Source organism: Macaca mulatta, chromosome 3 (genome assembly GCF_049350105.2).
Source record: "Macaca mulatta isolate MMU2019108-1 chromosome 3, T2T-MMU8v2.0, whole genome shotgun sequence".
In the NCBI taxonomy this organism is placed as follows: Eukaryota; Metazoa; Chordata; class Mammalia; order Primates; family Cercopithecidae; genus Macaca; species Macaca mulatta.
In genome coordinates this window covers 36605851-36621092 of record NC_133408.1, presented here as the reverse complement: position 1 = coordinate 36621092, position 15242 = coordinate 36605851, and the positions used below count along the sequence as shown (strand labels likewise).

At 56.0% G+C, this 15242-nt stretch overlaps 1 protein-coding gene across 40 annotated transcripts in view; it reads left to right on the top strand.

Moving 5' to 3' along the window:
- The window catches only part of IQCE (IQ motif containing E), a 52167-nt gene extending 39427 nt beyond the window's left edge, over positions 1-12740 (top strand). For 18 of the 40 annotated variants that reach the window (XM_077996053.1, XM_077996051.1, XM_077996049.1 and 15 more), the window contains 6 exons: positions 519-686; positions 3854-3877; positions 7299-7409; positions 7865-8064; positions 9193-9296; positions 11878-12740. In XM_077996053.1, coding sequence (XP_077852179.1) covers positions 519-686; positions 3854-3877; positions 7299-7409; positions 7865-8064; positions 9193-9296; positions 11878-11996 — 726 coding nt within the window. In that variant the 3' untranslated portion in view covers positions 11997-12740. Of the gene's footprint in view, positions 1-518; positions 687-3853; positions 3878-4441; positions 4586-7298; positions 7410-7864; positions 8065-9192; positions 9618-11877 lie in introns of those variants that run through there. The other 22 variants (XM_028845515.2, XM_077996056.1, XM_077996046.1 and 19 more) reach the window with 4 other exon arrangements.
- The last annotated feature ends 2502 nt before the right edge of the window (positions 12741-15242 follow it).

Here is a 15242-nt window from a genome sequence, read left to right as displayed (position 1 = left end):
GTGAGCCACTGCACCCAGCCTGAAATCATGGTTATTTCAGTGGTCATTATAGCAATCCTGGCTTGTTTCTACCTTAAAAACCATGGTAGAAATATATATAATGCCTTCAATCCCAGAAATCCCATGTTTATAATTTAGAGCGTTAAACTAGAAAACAGAAAAGGACCCCAGAAAAACAATTCTTGCAGGAACAAAATGTGACCGAGTGTAGTGAGTGTGTGACGGCCGTGTGAAGAAACGTCCTCTCTCTCTCCCAGAAGGCGTGGCCAGACAGAGTTGAGGGAGTTTAATGAGAGGTGTGTCTGCACGTGTGTGCTCGCCTGGACACGGTTTCTCAGCAGCACAGGAGACCGCTGTCATGTGGCCTGCGGACCAGTGTGGAACAGCTCTCGCCACATTAATAAGACTCGCCTGATAAGCCCAGCCGCACTGTGCAGAGTAATATCCTGTCCCCTTGCCGGGTACTGCTCGTCCCTGCCCTGGCTTCATCGTCCTCTTACTCCTTCAATTTCCTGCAGGCCCAAGAGCTCCCAGCTCCCACTCCCAGCAGCAGGCACTGCGAGCAAGACTGGCCGCCGGAGTCCAGTGAGGAGGGGCTCCCGCGGCCCCGCTCCTCCTGCTCTGACGGGAGAAGAGACGCCGCGGCCAGGGTGCTGCAGGCCCAGTGGAAGGTGTACAAGCACAAGGTGAGGCTCCCCAAGGCGACCCGGGCTGCTCCCTGTGAGTCTTCATGCTCCAAGGCAAGCCACGCACTGTCTAGGAATGACTAGGCCTGAGGGGCCAGCCGGGCCCCGGGTGTCCGAGTACCGTAACATACAGAAAATAAAAACCTCATTCACACACTGACTCATCCGTTCTGGGTGCGTTTTGTGCAATACTGAACATCTCGCCAGATTTCTTTTCATACAGTTTTCTTCCAGAACTATTGGAAAATGAGTTTTAGATGTTATGAAACATTAGCATGTATCTTGTAAGGAACAGTGTCTTCTCCTACCTGCCCACAGCACCGTGACTGCCCCTCAGACTGTCATAGCAGCTTGATATCCTCACCTACCGGCCCTTCCTGTTCACATTTCCCAAACGTCCCGAGATGCCGCCTGCAGCTATCTGTTTCCCGCCAGCATTCAGTCATGGCGGTTCTCAGCCCACCTCCCGCCAGAGCCCGGGGGTTGGTTGGTTACATCTCCTTAGTGTGGTTCACAGCAGCCCCCACCCTTTCTTTTCTTTAACCAACAGGTCACCCTGGCCGATTTTGTTTGTTTGTTTTTCTGAGATAGAGTCTTGCTCTATTGTCCAGGCTGGAGCGCAGTGGCACGATCTTGGCTCACTGCAACCTCCGACTCCCAGGTTCAAGCAATTCTCCTGCCTCAGCCTCCCAAGTAGTTGCGATACAGGTGCCCGCCACCATGCCAAGCTAATTTTTGTATTTTTGGTAGACAGGATTTCACTATATTAGCTAGGCTGGTGTCGAACTCCTGGCCTCAGGTGATCCACCCACCTTGGCCTCCCAAAGTGCCAGGATTACAGGCATGAGCTACCACACCCAGCCTTTTTTTTCTTTTTTCATAGAGACAGGGTCTTACTCCGTCACTCAGGCTGGAGTGCAGTGGCACAATTGCAGCTCACTGCAGCCTCGACCTCCCGGGACCAAGCAATCCTCCAGCCTCAGCCCACCAGGTAGCTGGGACTGCAGGCAGGCACCACCACACCTGGCCAATTTTTGTAGAGATGGGTCTTGCCATGTTGTCCAGGCTGGTCTTGAACTCCTGAGCTAAAGCTGTTCACCTGCCTCGGCCTCCCAGAGTGCTGGGATTACAGGTGTGAGCTACTGTACCTAGATGTTTTTTCTTTCTTTTTTTTTTTTTGAGATGGAGTTTTGCTCTTGTCGCCCAGGCTGGAGTGCAGTGGCATGATCCCGGCTCACTGCAACCTCTGCCTCCCGGGTTCAAGCAATTCTCCTGCCTCAGCTTCCCAAGTAGCTGGGATTACAGGCGCACACCACCATGCCCAGCTAATTTTTGAATTTTTATTAGAGACAGGGTTTCACCATGTTGGCCAGGCTGGTCTCGAACTCCTGACCCCAGGTGATCCACCTGCCTTGGCCTCCCAAAGTGCTGGTATTATAGGTGTGAGCCACTGTGCCCGGCCTTTTTTTTTCTTTTTAAAGACATTTTCTTTTTTTTTTTTTTTCTTTTTTTCTTTTTTTTTTTATCGAGACGGAGTCTCACTCTCTCACCCAGGCTGGAGTGCAGTGGCGGGATCTCGGCTCACTACAAGCAACGCCTTCTGGGTTCTCGCCATTCTCCTGCCTCAGCCTCCTGAGTAGCTGGGACTACAGGCGCCCACCACCACACCCGGCTAATTTTTTGTATTTTTAGTAGAAACGGGGTTTCACCGTGCTAGCCAAGATGATCTCGATCTCCTGACCTCGTGATCCGCCCGCCTCGGCCTCCTAAAGTGCTGGGATTACAGGCGTGAGCCACCGCGCCCGGCCTAAGGACATTTTCTTTGGCAGAGAGCAGGCCAGTGTGTTACAGAATGTTCCCTGTCCTGGATCTGTTTCCTTGTGGGGTCATTAACTTATTCCTCTGTCCCCTTAATTTCCCATAAGTGAGAAATAAGGTCTCCAGCTCTGATTCACCCAGGTTTGCTTTTGGCAAGAATGTCTCACATTTAGGCTGTGTACCCCCATCCCCTCAGGCCAGCCCCTGTTTGTGTTTCTAACCTGGTCATGGCTGCTGGCTTTCGCCATTTTAAAGAAACGAGTTTCCCTTGGTAACTAGCCAGCAGTTTATAGGGGACAGCTTGGCCTCCATGAGGTCTGTCCCCACCACCTTTCCCCTCGTGGCCTTCGTGTCCTTCATGTCACAGCTGTCTTCGTCTGAAAAGCAGTTTCCTTATTAGCGGGGCCGACTCCTGGTCCTCCCAAAAAGGTGGGAGAAAACTTAGTGACTTCCCTTCAGGTGCTGAGCAGATGCTGGCTTGTCTGTCTGTCTGTCTGTCTCTCTCTGTCTCTCTCTTATTCAGTGTATATATCTCTTTGCTTCCATCTTACATTCTGTTGGTCCTTGTACTCAGTTCCTCCTTAATCTCCCAAGGGACAGATCCTGTGTACAGTAGTACACATGTGGGCTGAGCACTCTGATGACTATGGAAAATCAGCTGGCTGAGGTACCTGTTATCTGGCCATGGCCATTCCATTTCATTAAGTGTATATTGATTATTTTGGCGTCAACATCTGGGAAGGACTTCGTTCACATCTGTAAGAACACGTGCTCCGAGGGACCCTCTCTGCTGACTGTGACGCTGTGTGTCAGCTGCAGCCACAGAAACTTCCCAGGACACCCAAGGGTGACTGATGATCAGTCAGGTTGAGGCCAGTGATCCAGACCCCTGAACCAAAGTCCCCTTCATAACATCCCCAGCAGGCAGCCTCAGCCTCCGAATTCCGGGACTTATCCAGAAAGGACAGTGGTCCGGACACCTGTGATGTGAGAGGGCTCTCACATCGGGCCCACATCCACCTCCTTAGCTGCACAGCTTGGCCTAATGGAGTCCCTTCTGCACAGCCAGAGGACCGGCACACGGCACAGACACATCCCTTCATCTGCAGCTTGGGCCACCTCGTGACTCCCGGAGAATTCCCGCCATCCTCATTCTGCCTCTCACTTTCGTCCTCCTTACAAAGGCGTTTGTTTGCTGGGCCCCGGCAGCTCGGGAGGGAGGAGCCAGGGCAGCCAGGCCTCTTGTTGGCTTGATGGACGCCTGTTGGCAAGATCAAGGACTGAAAACCACTGTGTGGGGAAACGTTCATCCTTCTTGTGTTTATTCATGTATTTTTTCTTTTTTTCAGAAAAAAAAAGCTGTTCTGGATGAGGTAAGTGAGGTTTATTTCATCAGTTTCAAAATACGGATTTGTATTTTGTTGTAAAGTAGGTGAGGGGATATTTAAAGATGCGTTGAGTCCTTTTCTTTTCTTTTTTTTTTCTTTTTTTTGAGACAGAATCTCGCTGTGTGGCCCAGGCTGGAGTGCAGTGGTGCAACCTTGGCTCACTGCAACCTCCGCCTCCTGGGTTCAAGCAATTCTCCTGCCTCAGCCTCCCTAGTAGCTGGGATTACAGGTGCGCGCCATCATGCCCGGCTAATTTTTGTGTTTTTAGTAGAGATGGGGTTTCTCCGTGTTGGCCAGGTTGGTCTGCAACTCCTGACCTTAGGTGATTCGCCCATCTTGGGCTCCCAAAATGCAGGAATTACAGGCATGAGCCACCGCACCTAGGGAGTCCTTCTTTTCAAGAAACCAAACCAGACCCCAACATTAAGTATAACATACATAAGAAATAGAAACATCAAATAAATATTTGGATAATTTCCCACTTTCAAAATCTCTTCAATCATTCCTTCCTTCCATTCATTCTTTTCATGCACATTCACTGATCACCAGCCCTGCGCAGGGCAGTCTCAGAGGCTCTGGGACGCAGAGGCTCAGACACACAAGTGAACAAGCGGTTACAGCCCAGGGTGGCACTGGGGGCGGCCAGCCCTGCACACAAAGGCCAGGAGGTCCCTGTGAGGAGTGACGTGCAAGGTGGGCCTCGTGGGACAGATGTCAGAGCTCGCTGCACCGGGAAGTGAGGGGAGGGCGTCCTAGCAGAGCCGGCGGGATGAGCAGTCTGAGACGGGGCGAGGGCGTGGAACTGGAATGGAGGTTGAGTATGTCACCCACAGCTGAGAACTGACAGATGGATGAACAGTGCGGTTCCAGCCATGATCTTTTTCAGGGAGGAGCTGGAAAGTGAGATCGTTATTTTGCTAGAGTCCTGGTGGCCTCGGAGATGCTCGCCTCTCCTCTAGGGCCCCTTCGGGGACGGCAGTGTATTTCCACTTAGACCGCGGGAGAGGCCCCAGCCGCAGTCACTCAGAGCCGGCGCTGGGCCACAGGGCTTCTCACACTGCCTTCTTCCTCGCCGGCAGCTGCTTCTCCGTGGTAGGGCAGACCCTGCACCCACTTGTCCTCACACTCGCCAGGTGCATCTGATGCCAGCAGGGTTGACAGCTCTGCCATCAGGGCGGGGCTTGCCTTCCCCCTACCCCACCCATTGTCCCCTTCCCCTTGGCCACACTACTCATCCACAAGTGTTTGCTGGGCTCCTGCCATGTGCCAGGCACAAGAGGAGCTTGTAACAGACCAGCCAGACACTGTCCAAATTTCACGGGGTTCATACTCTGCAGTCAGGACAGCCAGTATGGTCACGGGTGTGGGCGGCGCACCAGGCTCGGTGGCCTGCGCGCAGCTGCAGTGGGAGAATGTTGGCATCTGGCGGCCAGGCCACAGCCGCGTGAGCGCCCTCCATGAGCAGGTAGCTGGACTGCCCACCTGGCTCACCACACTGTCCCTGAGGAAGGGCCCCCTGCTCACCACTGCCCTAGTCTTCAGCCTTCAGTTCTGCAGCCCCTCCATGCCTGGCCTCATCGTCCCTGAACCTGCCCCACAGCCACACCCTTGTCCATACCCATCTGACACATTTGCAGTGGCAACTTCCAACATCCCCGTCTCTTGACAATCCCTCCCATCCTCTAGCAGCCCTCAGGCCCTCATCCCGAGGTCTCCAGCACGTCAGCCTCCCACCTGCCCACCCACCACAGCCTGCCCAGGCTCCCAGTCCCTGCAGCCGGCTGCGGTTCCTAGCACATGCCCCTGCCTGGCATCTCACTTTGTGGTTATTCTTGCCAGCCTCCCGTCAGAATGCAAGCTCTTTTTGCCACAACACCTCTGGTGCCTAGACTAGCGCCTGGCATGTGGGAGGCGTTTGGTAAATGCCCTCCAGCGAGTGGGTGAGGGGACCCGGGCTCCTCGGCCAATGGGCCAGTCAGTGGTGGGTGCTGTCTCCCCGTCCTGCTTCTCTCCCTGGCACCCCCCATGCCTCGGGGTCCTCATCTCTAAAGACAGCAGTGAGGCTGCCTGTGTGGGGCTGTGGTGAGCGTGGGGTTTGCCAGTGTGGGCGCAGTGTGTGGCGTGACAGAGATGGGTGCCCCTCTTACCCCTCCGGCTGGTGCAGAACGCCCCATACCTGGCAGCCACTTTACCGGAAGCTTCTGGGCAGCCTCCATGTGGTCACCGCACTCTGGCGGATCGTTCATTGTTGATAGCCAGCGCTGCCTCACCCTCCTCTGCTGAGCTCTTTTCCCACCCCAGCGTTCTTCCCCTTGCTTTAAGACAAAACAAAGGTGCTTTCTGTTCCAGCAGTGGCAAGCCTACTAACCTCACTTGGCGTGGGGCTCGGTGGGCACACTCGTCATTCTCCTAACGTGTTTGAGAGCTGCCCGTATCAGGCTGGGGGCGCTCACGGGGTTAGAGACAGATTGTTCAAAAATAAGTGCTTCCCCGAAAATGGAGCGTGGACTTCTCACGGAGTGAGATAGATTCTCACTGTGTCACCCAGGCTGGAGTGCAGTGGCCCAGTCTTGGCTCACTGCAACCTCTGCCTCCCAGGTGCAAATGATTCTCATGCCGCAGCCTCCTGAGTAGCTGGGACTACAGGCATGCACCACCACGCCTGGCTAATTTTTGTATTTTCAGTAGAGACGGGTTTTTACCATATTGGCCAGGCTGGTGTCAAACTCCTGGGCTCAGTGGATCTTCCCACCTCAGCCTCCCAAAGCACTGGATGACAGGTGTATGCCATGCCCAGCTAATTTTTTGTAGACACAAGGTCTTGCTATGTTGCCCAGGCTGGTCTGAATTTCCTGGGCTCAAGTGATCATCCTGCCTCAGCCTCCCAACGTGCTGGGATTACAGGCATGAACCACTGCACCCGGCCACATTGCCTAAGAAAATCATTTAAGATTAAGCTCAAAGGATAAATCATTCTCTTAAGATCACTTTAGAGGTCCTGTTGCCCCTTGCTTGATTTAGAAAACGTATATGGAAAGTAGATGAAACCAGTAAACTGTTCCAACGCGGAAAAATGCTCCAACATGAAAACATAACCACGTGTGAAATACCAGCCCCTATTAGCCACTGAAAGGGACTGCAGTGAGCAGCAGGCCCCTCTCATTCCCAGAGTCCCCACTGTGCTAACAGGCGCCGCGCCCTGTGCTCCCTGGGGTGCCAGTGAGTTTCTGACGGACTGGGGTGAGTGGGAGCGCAGAAGGCTCTTTGGGAGACTATGGCTGTGCAGCGGTGAGAGGAGTTGCGTTCCCTACCACCGAGGCAGCTCTCCCCTCGGCACCTCCCTCTTGCTCGCCGTCACCCTGGGCACTCACACCCGCTTTTCTCTCCCTGCTTCCTTCCCTGACAGGCGGCTGTGGTGCTTCAGGCAGCTTTCAGGGGACATGTGGCGCGGACAAAACTCTTAGCAAGCAAAGCACGTGGCTCAGAGCCGCCCAGCATGCCAGGCCTCCCAGACCAGGTAACATCGGGGTGCTGGACATCCCAGTGGCCATCTCCAGAGCTGCTCATCTCACACTCCATCCACTGAGAAAGCGCAGGGCACCTCTCAGCCTCCACATCCCCGCCCGCCCAGCAGGCATCCCCTCCACTCCATCCCTGGCCACGTAGGCCACACAGGCCCCTCTGCACAGGCCCCTCTGCACAGGCCCCAGATGGGTATGGCATTAGGGCCAGATTGCCTTGAGCTGCCAGAGAGTCAAATAGCTCCATGAAGATGTAGCTAAAAACTACCGAAGATAGACGCAGGCCATGCCAGCCCCTCCTCTGTAAGGAGGACCAGGTGTTTGTTTAAGAATCCCTACAGTTTAAAAATTCAGAACCTGCCGCCAGGAGGCTGCTCACTGACCAGCAATTCCCGGGAGGCAGGGCCACCTGAAATGGAAACTGAGCTCTTCCCGTCTCCCTTACACCCAGGGTGTCCCCGGGGCCCAGCACCAGGAGCCACCAGGGGTCTGCCAAACAGTCGTCTTCCCTACTGTCCTTGTGCCCCAGAGCTCTCCTGTGCCCCGTGTTCCAAGCCCCATCACCCAGGCCGAGGGCAGCCCTGCACAGGAGGAGGCCATCGTCATCATCCAGTCCGCTCTGCGGGCACACCTGGCCCGGGCCAGGCACAGGTGAGTCGGGGTCACAGGGATGCCCCCTGGGACACAGATGTGGCGCAGGAGGCTGCCCACTGCAGTGGGCACAGAGCACTGGGCGCAGGGCATGTAGCGGGAACTGGAGCAGCACCTGCTGCCTGCCAGCGGGACCTCAGTTTGGGGCCTGAGTAAAGGCTTCGAGTCGTGAGGACTCCCTGCTGCACCGCGGATGTGGAGCGGGCTGGAAGTTCTGATCCTCGGGAGCCCTTTCCAGAGTGGCTTCTTCCCTACTGGGAGGAGATAAGGAGGAGCTTCAGAAACCGTGTAGCTCAGGTCGCCATCAGTCTGGCCTGGCTTTCGGCTGTGCCGATACGTCATCCCTTTGAAAGAAAACTGTGATGTGACCTCAGTGTTGGACACGGCATATGATAGGCGACGCGTGCAGGGTCTAGATGGCAGTGTTCCTACAGGCCTCCCGGTGGATTCGCTAGGACTCTCTTGGTTGCAGAAATCAAAACCCCTTGAAGTGAGCCTGGGTAGAGGGGGAGTTTAGAGTAGAGGGAAGAGACGGCCCCACTCCCTCACCCTCCTCTGCTTCACCCTGCGTGGGGCTTGTTCCCCTCTTATCACAGACTACTCTGGTTCTCAGCCTTCATGGTGGAGACGCGCAGCCACCCAGCACTTCCAAGTGGGCAGTTTCTCCCTCCAAGGCCGCATCTGCATCTCGTGGTCCTGATCCCATGTGGCCTGGGACACACCATGGGCTCAGGAGTCGGGGACCCGTCGCTGGGCAGCGAGCCCCAGCCAGGACGTGGAGGGCTATGCAACCTGCAACCACGTCCCTGGGGAATGGCAGCTGGGCCAGCCCAGACAGGAGACAGGGAAGGGAGCCGTCTGAGGCCAGCTTATAAAACCGTACTGGCCTGACCTCAGCATGGTCCCTGAGGAGATGGATAGGGGACGTGTCTGAGGCTCTTCGTGGCCGGACGTTTCTGGACCCTGGGTGCATCTTGGGTACAGGGCTGGCCGTGGGGCTCGGGCGTGGCTGTGTGTTTGCTTTCATTGGAATACTTGCCTCCAGGCAAATTAGTGAGGCCTGTCGTAAACCTCAGAGAGGTTTGTACTCTCTAAAGGCAGAATCAGCTGGCGTTTTCTTTTTTCCAGCGCTACCGGTAAAAGAACCACCACCGCAGCTTCTACGAAGAGGAGATCGGCTTCAGCCACACACAGGGACGCCTCCTCCCCACCCTTCCTCGCAGCTCCTCCTGGTAATTTCATTCATTTGGATTCTGGCACCAGGGCAGCTGGTCTGCTGAGGTCCCAGCCAAACAGTGGCCACCTCCAGGAAGCCCGGGCTGTGTCAGGACAGAAGGGAGGAGTGTCCCATCTGGAGCTGCCTCTGAACTAAGCGTCGCCTTATGCCAGGAAGGCCCCCAACAGAGCCCCCCTTGGCCCAGCTTGTCCCTTGTCCCTGGAACTGCAGAGGTCCTCGCTGTCTTTATTTTTGCTCTCAGCTCCAATGGGACCGAGGTGGCTTCCTCCTTCGGGCCAGCATTTCTCCCATTTGTTAAGTAAAACTGTGTTATTGTTTCCTTTTCTATTTTGTTAAAGCCCAAAAACAGTCAATGAAGAAGCCGCTGGCGCTGCAGGATGCCACACCCTCAGGTGAGGCCTCATCCCTGCTCTGCCAGAGCTACCCGGAGCTGATGGGGATGCCCCAGCAGGGCCCTGCCTTTCTCTGGCCATCAGTCCCTTCATGTGCAAAGTAGAGAACGGGCTAGACAGCTCAAAAGCTACTCTGCACTCCCAAATCTATGCTGCTCTGCGTAGACTTGAGATCCCGTGTCTTATCCTGCAATTAGAAACCCCTCATTGATACTTCAAGCCGTAAAGGGAGGATGAGCGCAGAGGCGCAGTGTCGAGACGCGGGACTGTCGGGAGATGGAGAAGGGCAGCCTTGAGACCTGTTGAGGAGTGTGGCGTGCGGGGCCATCTCGCGTGGGAAGTGTTAGGTGAAGGGCTTTGCTGTGCTGAGTCCTTAGGTCTCCAGGGTGGAGTCAGGGAGGGAGGAGACAGAACAGCAAGGAAAGCCACAAAGGAAGAGGCTCTTCTGAGCCCAAAGGATGAGGGTGATGAAGGCCGGGGGTGAAGGAAGGGTGAGGCCTGCCCGGGACCCACACGCCTTAATGAGAATGTCCCTTCAGGACGGGCCCAGGGAGGCGGCAGCCCCCCAGCACCACTCCAGTAAGTGTGGGGGCCCATGGTGGGCCGAGGCCTTGCTTTCCTAGGAGATCCCTCCTGTGATGACACGGAGTCGGGAAGAGGCCGTTTTGGGGCCCACTTCAGACCTGGAGCCCGAAAGCCTTCCCTCCCCAGCGGGTCCTGCTAGGGGCTGTGTCTGAGAGAGTCTCCTGCATGAGCTAAGAACCATACACCACGTTTGACCTGGAAATGCCACATATGAAATCACGTTTTCTTCTTTTCAGTCAGTTTTTAACCTAGTTTCGTCAGAGCTAGAAAACTTTGAACTTTGCTATTCGCTCCAAAACCTCCATTTGTAAAGCTCAACCAAAAGAGGAGCCCCGTGGGGTTTCGGGGAGAATGTGCAGACACGCAAAGCCGCCGGCCGGCCTGTGACTCTCGGGCTCTGCAAAAGGCTTTCCATTGTTCCGCCGGCTTCACCAGACCCTGCGTTTGGCGACCTTTAGAGGCTTTGATCAGGGGCTAAAGCGGGCCTTGGTGCTGCCCTTTTCTCTTGCTAAACGCAAGTGATTTTGAAGGGGCAAGTTCATCCCAGTGACCCAGGGATTCAGCTTGATTGACCTAAGGAAATGTCTCTGTGAAAAGTAGAAATCGAGCTTTTGTTTAAGCTGATTGGTTGTTTTTGAAGATCACCATGAAAACTTTTTTTAATTTCGTAAGGTTCCCCTTTAATATGAATTTTCTTGGAAGTGGCAGGAAAAAAAAGCTGACACAGTTACAGTATCTGCAGCATGGCCGAGTTGCCATTTCCTTCCCTTTTTAAAATCGCACATCAGCAGTTCGTTACTTTTTTACTTTCATCTTTCAAGGCAGTAAGAGTCAGGCTCCCTCGCGAGGAGCTCTGGGGCTGCTGGTGTGGTAGGGCCGGTCCCCTCTTCAGCTCTGGTACCCACCCCCATCCCGTCTGTAGGTGGCTTCCCCTTCTAGAGTGGATTAAGAGTTCTGAACACTCTAGATGCTTATGAAGGAAGTAGCATCCAAAGGGGAATGGCCGAGCAGCTTGCAGGCTCACAGCGATCCGTGCCTTGCCCCCTCCTGCCTTCCATACCAGTGGCCAGCGAGTTAACAGGGAAGCTGGGTTTTTTTTTTTTTTTTTTTTTTTTTAAGATGTGGCCTCGCCGTGTTGCCCAGACTGGTCTAGAACTCCTGGGTTCAAGCCACCCTCCCACCTCGGCCTCCCAGAGTCCTGGGGTTACAGGCGTGAGCCACTGCACCCAGCAGAAACGCTCCTACACACAGGTAGCCGCCCGGCCAGGCCCCGGACTCCTGGGCTGCTGCTGTGGGAACAACTTCCAGGGAATTCCTCCGGCGCAGACTCGAGGTTCCTCTGTGCTGGCAAATGTCCGCTTTTGCAGGAGTTTGGATTTGGGGAATGGTGACCAGAGCTGAGTGTGAAGGCTAGGAGAGTGAGGCTTTCTGGCAGGTGTGTGAGTTGGTCCTGCGGGCCTGTGTGCCCCATGGCTTACTGCTTCTGGGGGTAGCCGCCGTCTTACCCGCCGGGGAAGACCAGACAGTGTAAGGGTGTCCGTGGTGTCAGCCCCTGAGGTCAGCGTGGCTGACCCGTCTCCCTGTGGTTCATTTCCACAGACCCCTCTCCCGCAGGGCCGCAGTCCGTGGCACCTCCACCTGGGGATGACGTCAACTCCGATGATTCCGACGATATTGTCATCGCCCCATCTCTGCCCACGAAGAACTTTCCAGTCTAGGTCCCCGTCACTGTCTCCATGACGTGATGGCAGCACTGCTGAGGACATAGGAGCCACGACTGGAAAGATAATTTGTCGTGTTAGGAGAAGAATGATACCTACTTAACCTCTCAACATCTGCATCGTCTCTCTGTGCTTTTGTTTGTGGAAGGAAACCCAAATGCCTTTACTTTATTCTCCGGGGAGGGCCAGCGGCTCGCATCTCCCTCGTCTCCAGCTGCAGCTCGGATGGTGGGTTTTCAGTGGCGACAGACACGTCTGCTGTGAGCTCGCGGACACCAGGGAGCCCTGTAGTGACATGTTGTCTGACCACCTCGCCACCTGCCCATGACCTTGACCATGAGGAGCTGCTATCCACAGCTAGCGCCAACACCACGCCTGCTCTTCCTGGTGACACCCACGACAACCAGGATTTGCTTCGATCTCGGCCCAGTAGGCCAGGCAGAGGCGCCCCGCTGTGCCTTAGGAAGGTGTGAGACCGGCTTCCCCCCATCCCCACAGCAAAACACGGCATGTCCCAAGCCAGTGAGGAGCTAAAGACACCCAGGTCCCCAAATGAGCGTACGCCATGCCCCACCTGCTCACACCGTCCTTTCCCGTCACCCTCGCTACCCCTGGAGCAGCGCCCTCCACAGCTGCCCTTCCCAGGAAGGAGTTTGTTGGATTCTGTCACTGTGGAGACAAAGTCTTCTCTTTAATTCCAAATTATAACCACAAAAGCGGCATCACACTTGCTTTTGAAAACATCAGGGTGATGTCTGTTCCCAAACCGGCAGCAGGTGTCTCAGCCTCTGTGGGGCCACCCCGGGGAAGGAGAGGAGAGGAGGGTGAGGAGGCAGGCTCGCCGTTCCAAGGGAGAGCACAGGCTCGTGCTGGGGTGTGTTGCATGTGGTGTCTGGGACAGTCCCCATCACCCCATGTGTGCGGCCTCTGCACTCCCAGCTCCACTGCTGGCCTGGGCTGGGCTGGGCATGCGGAGCCTGGGGAGCCAGCAGCTGCGGAGGCCTGGGAGGAGCCCTTGAAGGCAGCAGCTGCAGAGGCCTAGGAAGGAGTTCCTGGGGGAAGCGCACAGTGTCCAGTGCCCATCTCTTGCTTGTGTGTGAGATTAGCCCCTGCTGGGGCGTCAAGAGGAAGAGCCTTAGACCTGGGTGGGCCTTCAGGGGCATCTAGACCCCTGCACAGCCCGGGCCTGGTGTCCACATCTCCACAGCACCCCTGTGGGGACTCCTGCCAGGGCTGGCTGCTGTCTCAGGAAAGACCCAATGTTAGAAAGCCCCTTCTTACACAGCCAACGGCTTCTCCCAAGGCTTCTGGCCACAGGGACAGGCTAACCCCTGGGCACCTCTTCTGCAGCATGGCGTCCTTCTGATTCACCCAGGCTGACCCTGGGGCGTCCTCCACGGCGGTCAGAAGGCTGATGGCCCCAACACAGTGGCTTGTGGAAGAGAGAGAGGAGGCTCTGCATGTCCATCTGCCCTGTGGGAGGAGGACACAGGTGTCCCCAGTGCAGCCTGTCCTCTCCCAGTCAGTCAGGGATGGGGCCACCCAAAGTGCAGGACCCGCCCCACCCTGCGGTTCGCAGCCTGGCTCCTGTCTCCACTTAGGCACTGTTTCTACAGTGGGTGGAACTGAGTCAGCGGGGGTCCTGGCTGTGTACGTCTTTTCCTTACTTGGTCTATGGGTTGTCAAGTCCATTTTTTTTTTTTTCACTGAACTGGCTGGTAACTTGATGGACTGTGTAACTAACACAGGCTCTCTGTAAACCCCTGTCTTCACCCCACCTCCCGGGTCCACTCCCTGGGGCTCTGTCCCAGCCATCCCTGCTTGCCAGCTCCAAGCTGCAGTCCTAGGAGCCAGTCTACCTCGAAAGCCCTGAGAAAGTGAGACACCTGCACGTTCGCTGCGGGAGACCCTCCGTTCTCTTGTGGCAGCTGCTCCCTCTTGTTAAACCAAGCTGTTTCTGCAGGACATGCTCACTCTTGGGAACCAGTGGCCTAGAGCTTTGGGTTACAGGTATGGAGAGGGCGTTCCTGCCTCGGGCTTGGCGGAGAATGTTCCATACATAAACCACCATGTCCTCCTTTGGTGCAGCTGGACTGCTCTGTTAAAAGCCAGCATCTGTCTTGAAGCTCGCTGGGTAAATGGCAATGCATTCTCAAGCCTGTGTCTTCAGCTGATGCCCAGTGTCCAGTGCTGGTCACCAGTCCCCTTTGCTGGGGACAGCCCGCCCGGCTGTTCTGTGGTCCTGGAACACTGCAGTGTGGTTTTGTTCCTTGGAGACAGCACCAAGCGGAGAGGCCTCCTTGCCGGCTGCCCCACGGCCTGGGGGCCAGGGGTTCTGGCCCTGCGGGAACTTAGGCAGGAGGGGAAGAGAAGCCCATGGAGCCATGGGAGGGGTGTCATGGGTGGGGCCTAGCCATGGGAGGGGTGAGATGTGGGCGGGGCCCAGTCATGGGAGGGGTAGCTGTGGGTGGGGCCTAGCTGTGGGCAGGGCCTGTTGTGGGCGGGGTGAGCTGTGGGCGGAGCCTAGTCATGGGAGGGGTGAGCTGTGGATGGACGGGACTGAGCCATGCGAGGGACAAGCCATGGACTGGGTCAGGCTGTTGGAGCCATGGGTGGAGTAGGCTGGGCAGAGCTGCTGGGGCTGCTGGCAGGGCCTAGGAAAGTAGACAACTCTCGGGGGAGACTGGAAGTAGAGCGTGAGTCCCCATGAAAGGGACCTCTGCCCCAGGGTTAAGTGCCAAAGCAGGTCCCGCCCACCACTTCGGGGTAGACGTTGGTGGCACGTGTTGCTCAGGGTGTCCTGATTGTCTGGCACGTGTTGCTCAGGGTGTCCTGATTGTCTGGCACGTGTTGCTCAGGGTGTCCTGATTGTCGCTGCAACGCCTCCACATCACCTTGAACTTAAAGAATGGCAGCAAAGCTGTATCTGCTATCAGAGGCTGTTAGGTAGCCCAGCGTTAAACTAACATACTCTTTCTCCATCACATGCTCTTTAAACAGGGAGACACAGAAAATGTCCGTCTCCAGGGCCTGGCCCCACTGTGTTGACAGCAGCCACACCTGTTGAGCCGACACTGCTGAGGCTGAAGCTGGCCCCAGTGCAGGGGGCTGGTGAGCCACAGGTGCAGCTCCCCGGAGGTGTGCTCTCCCCTAGAGTCCTGCCCCCACCTCCTCCCCGAGGCCTATTCCTGCTGCCCTCAGACCTCAGCAGAGGCACCAGCTGGAGGGCTCCACGGACATCCT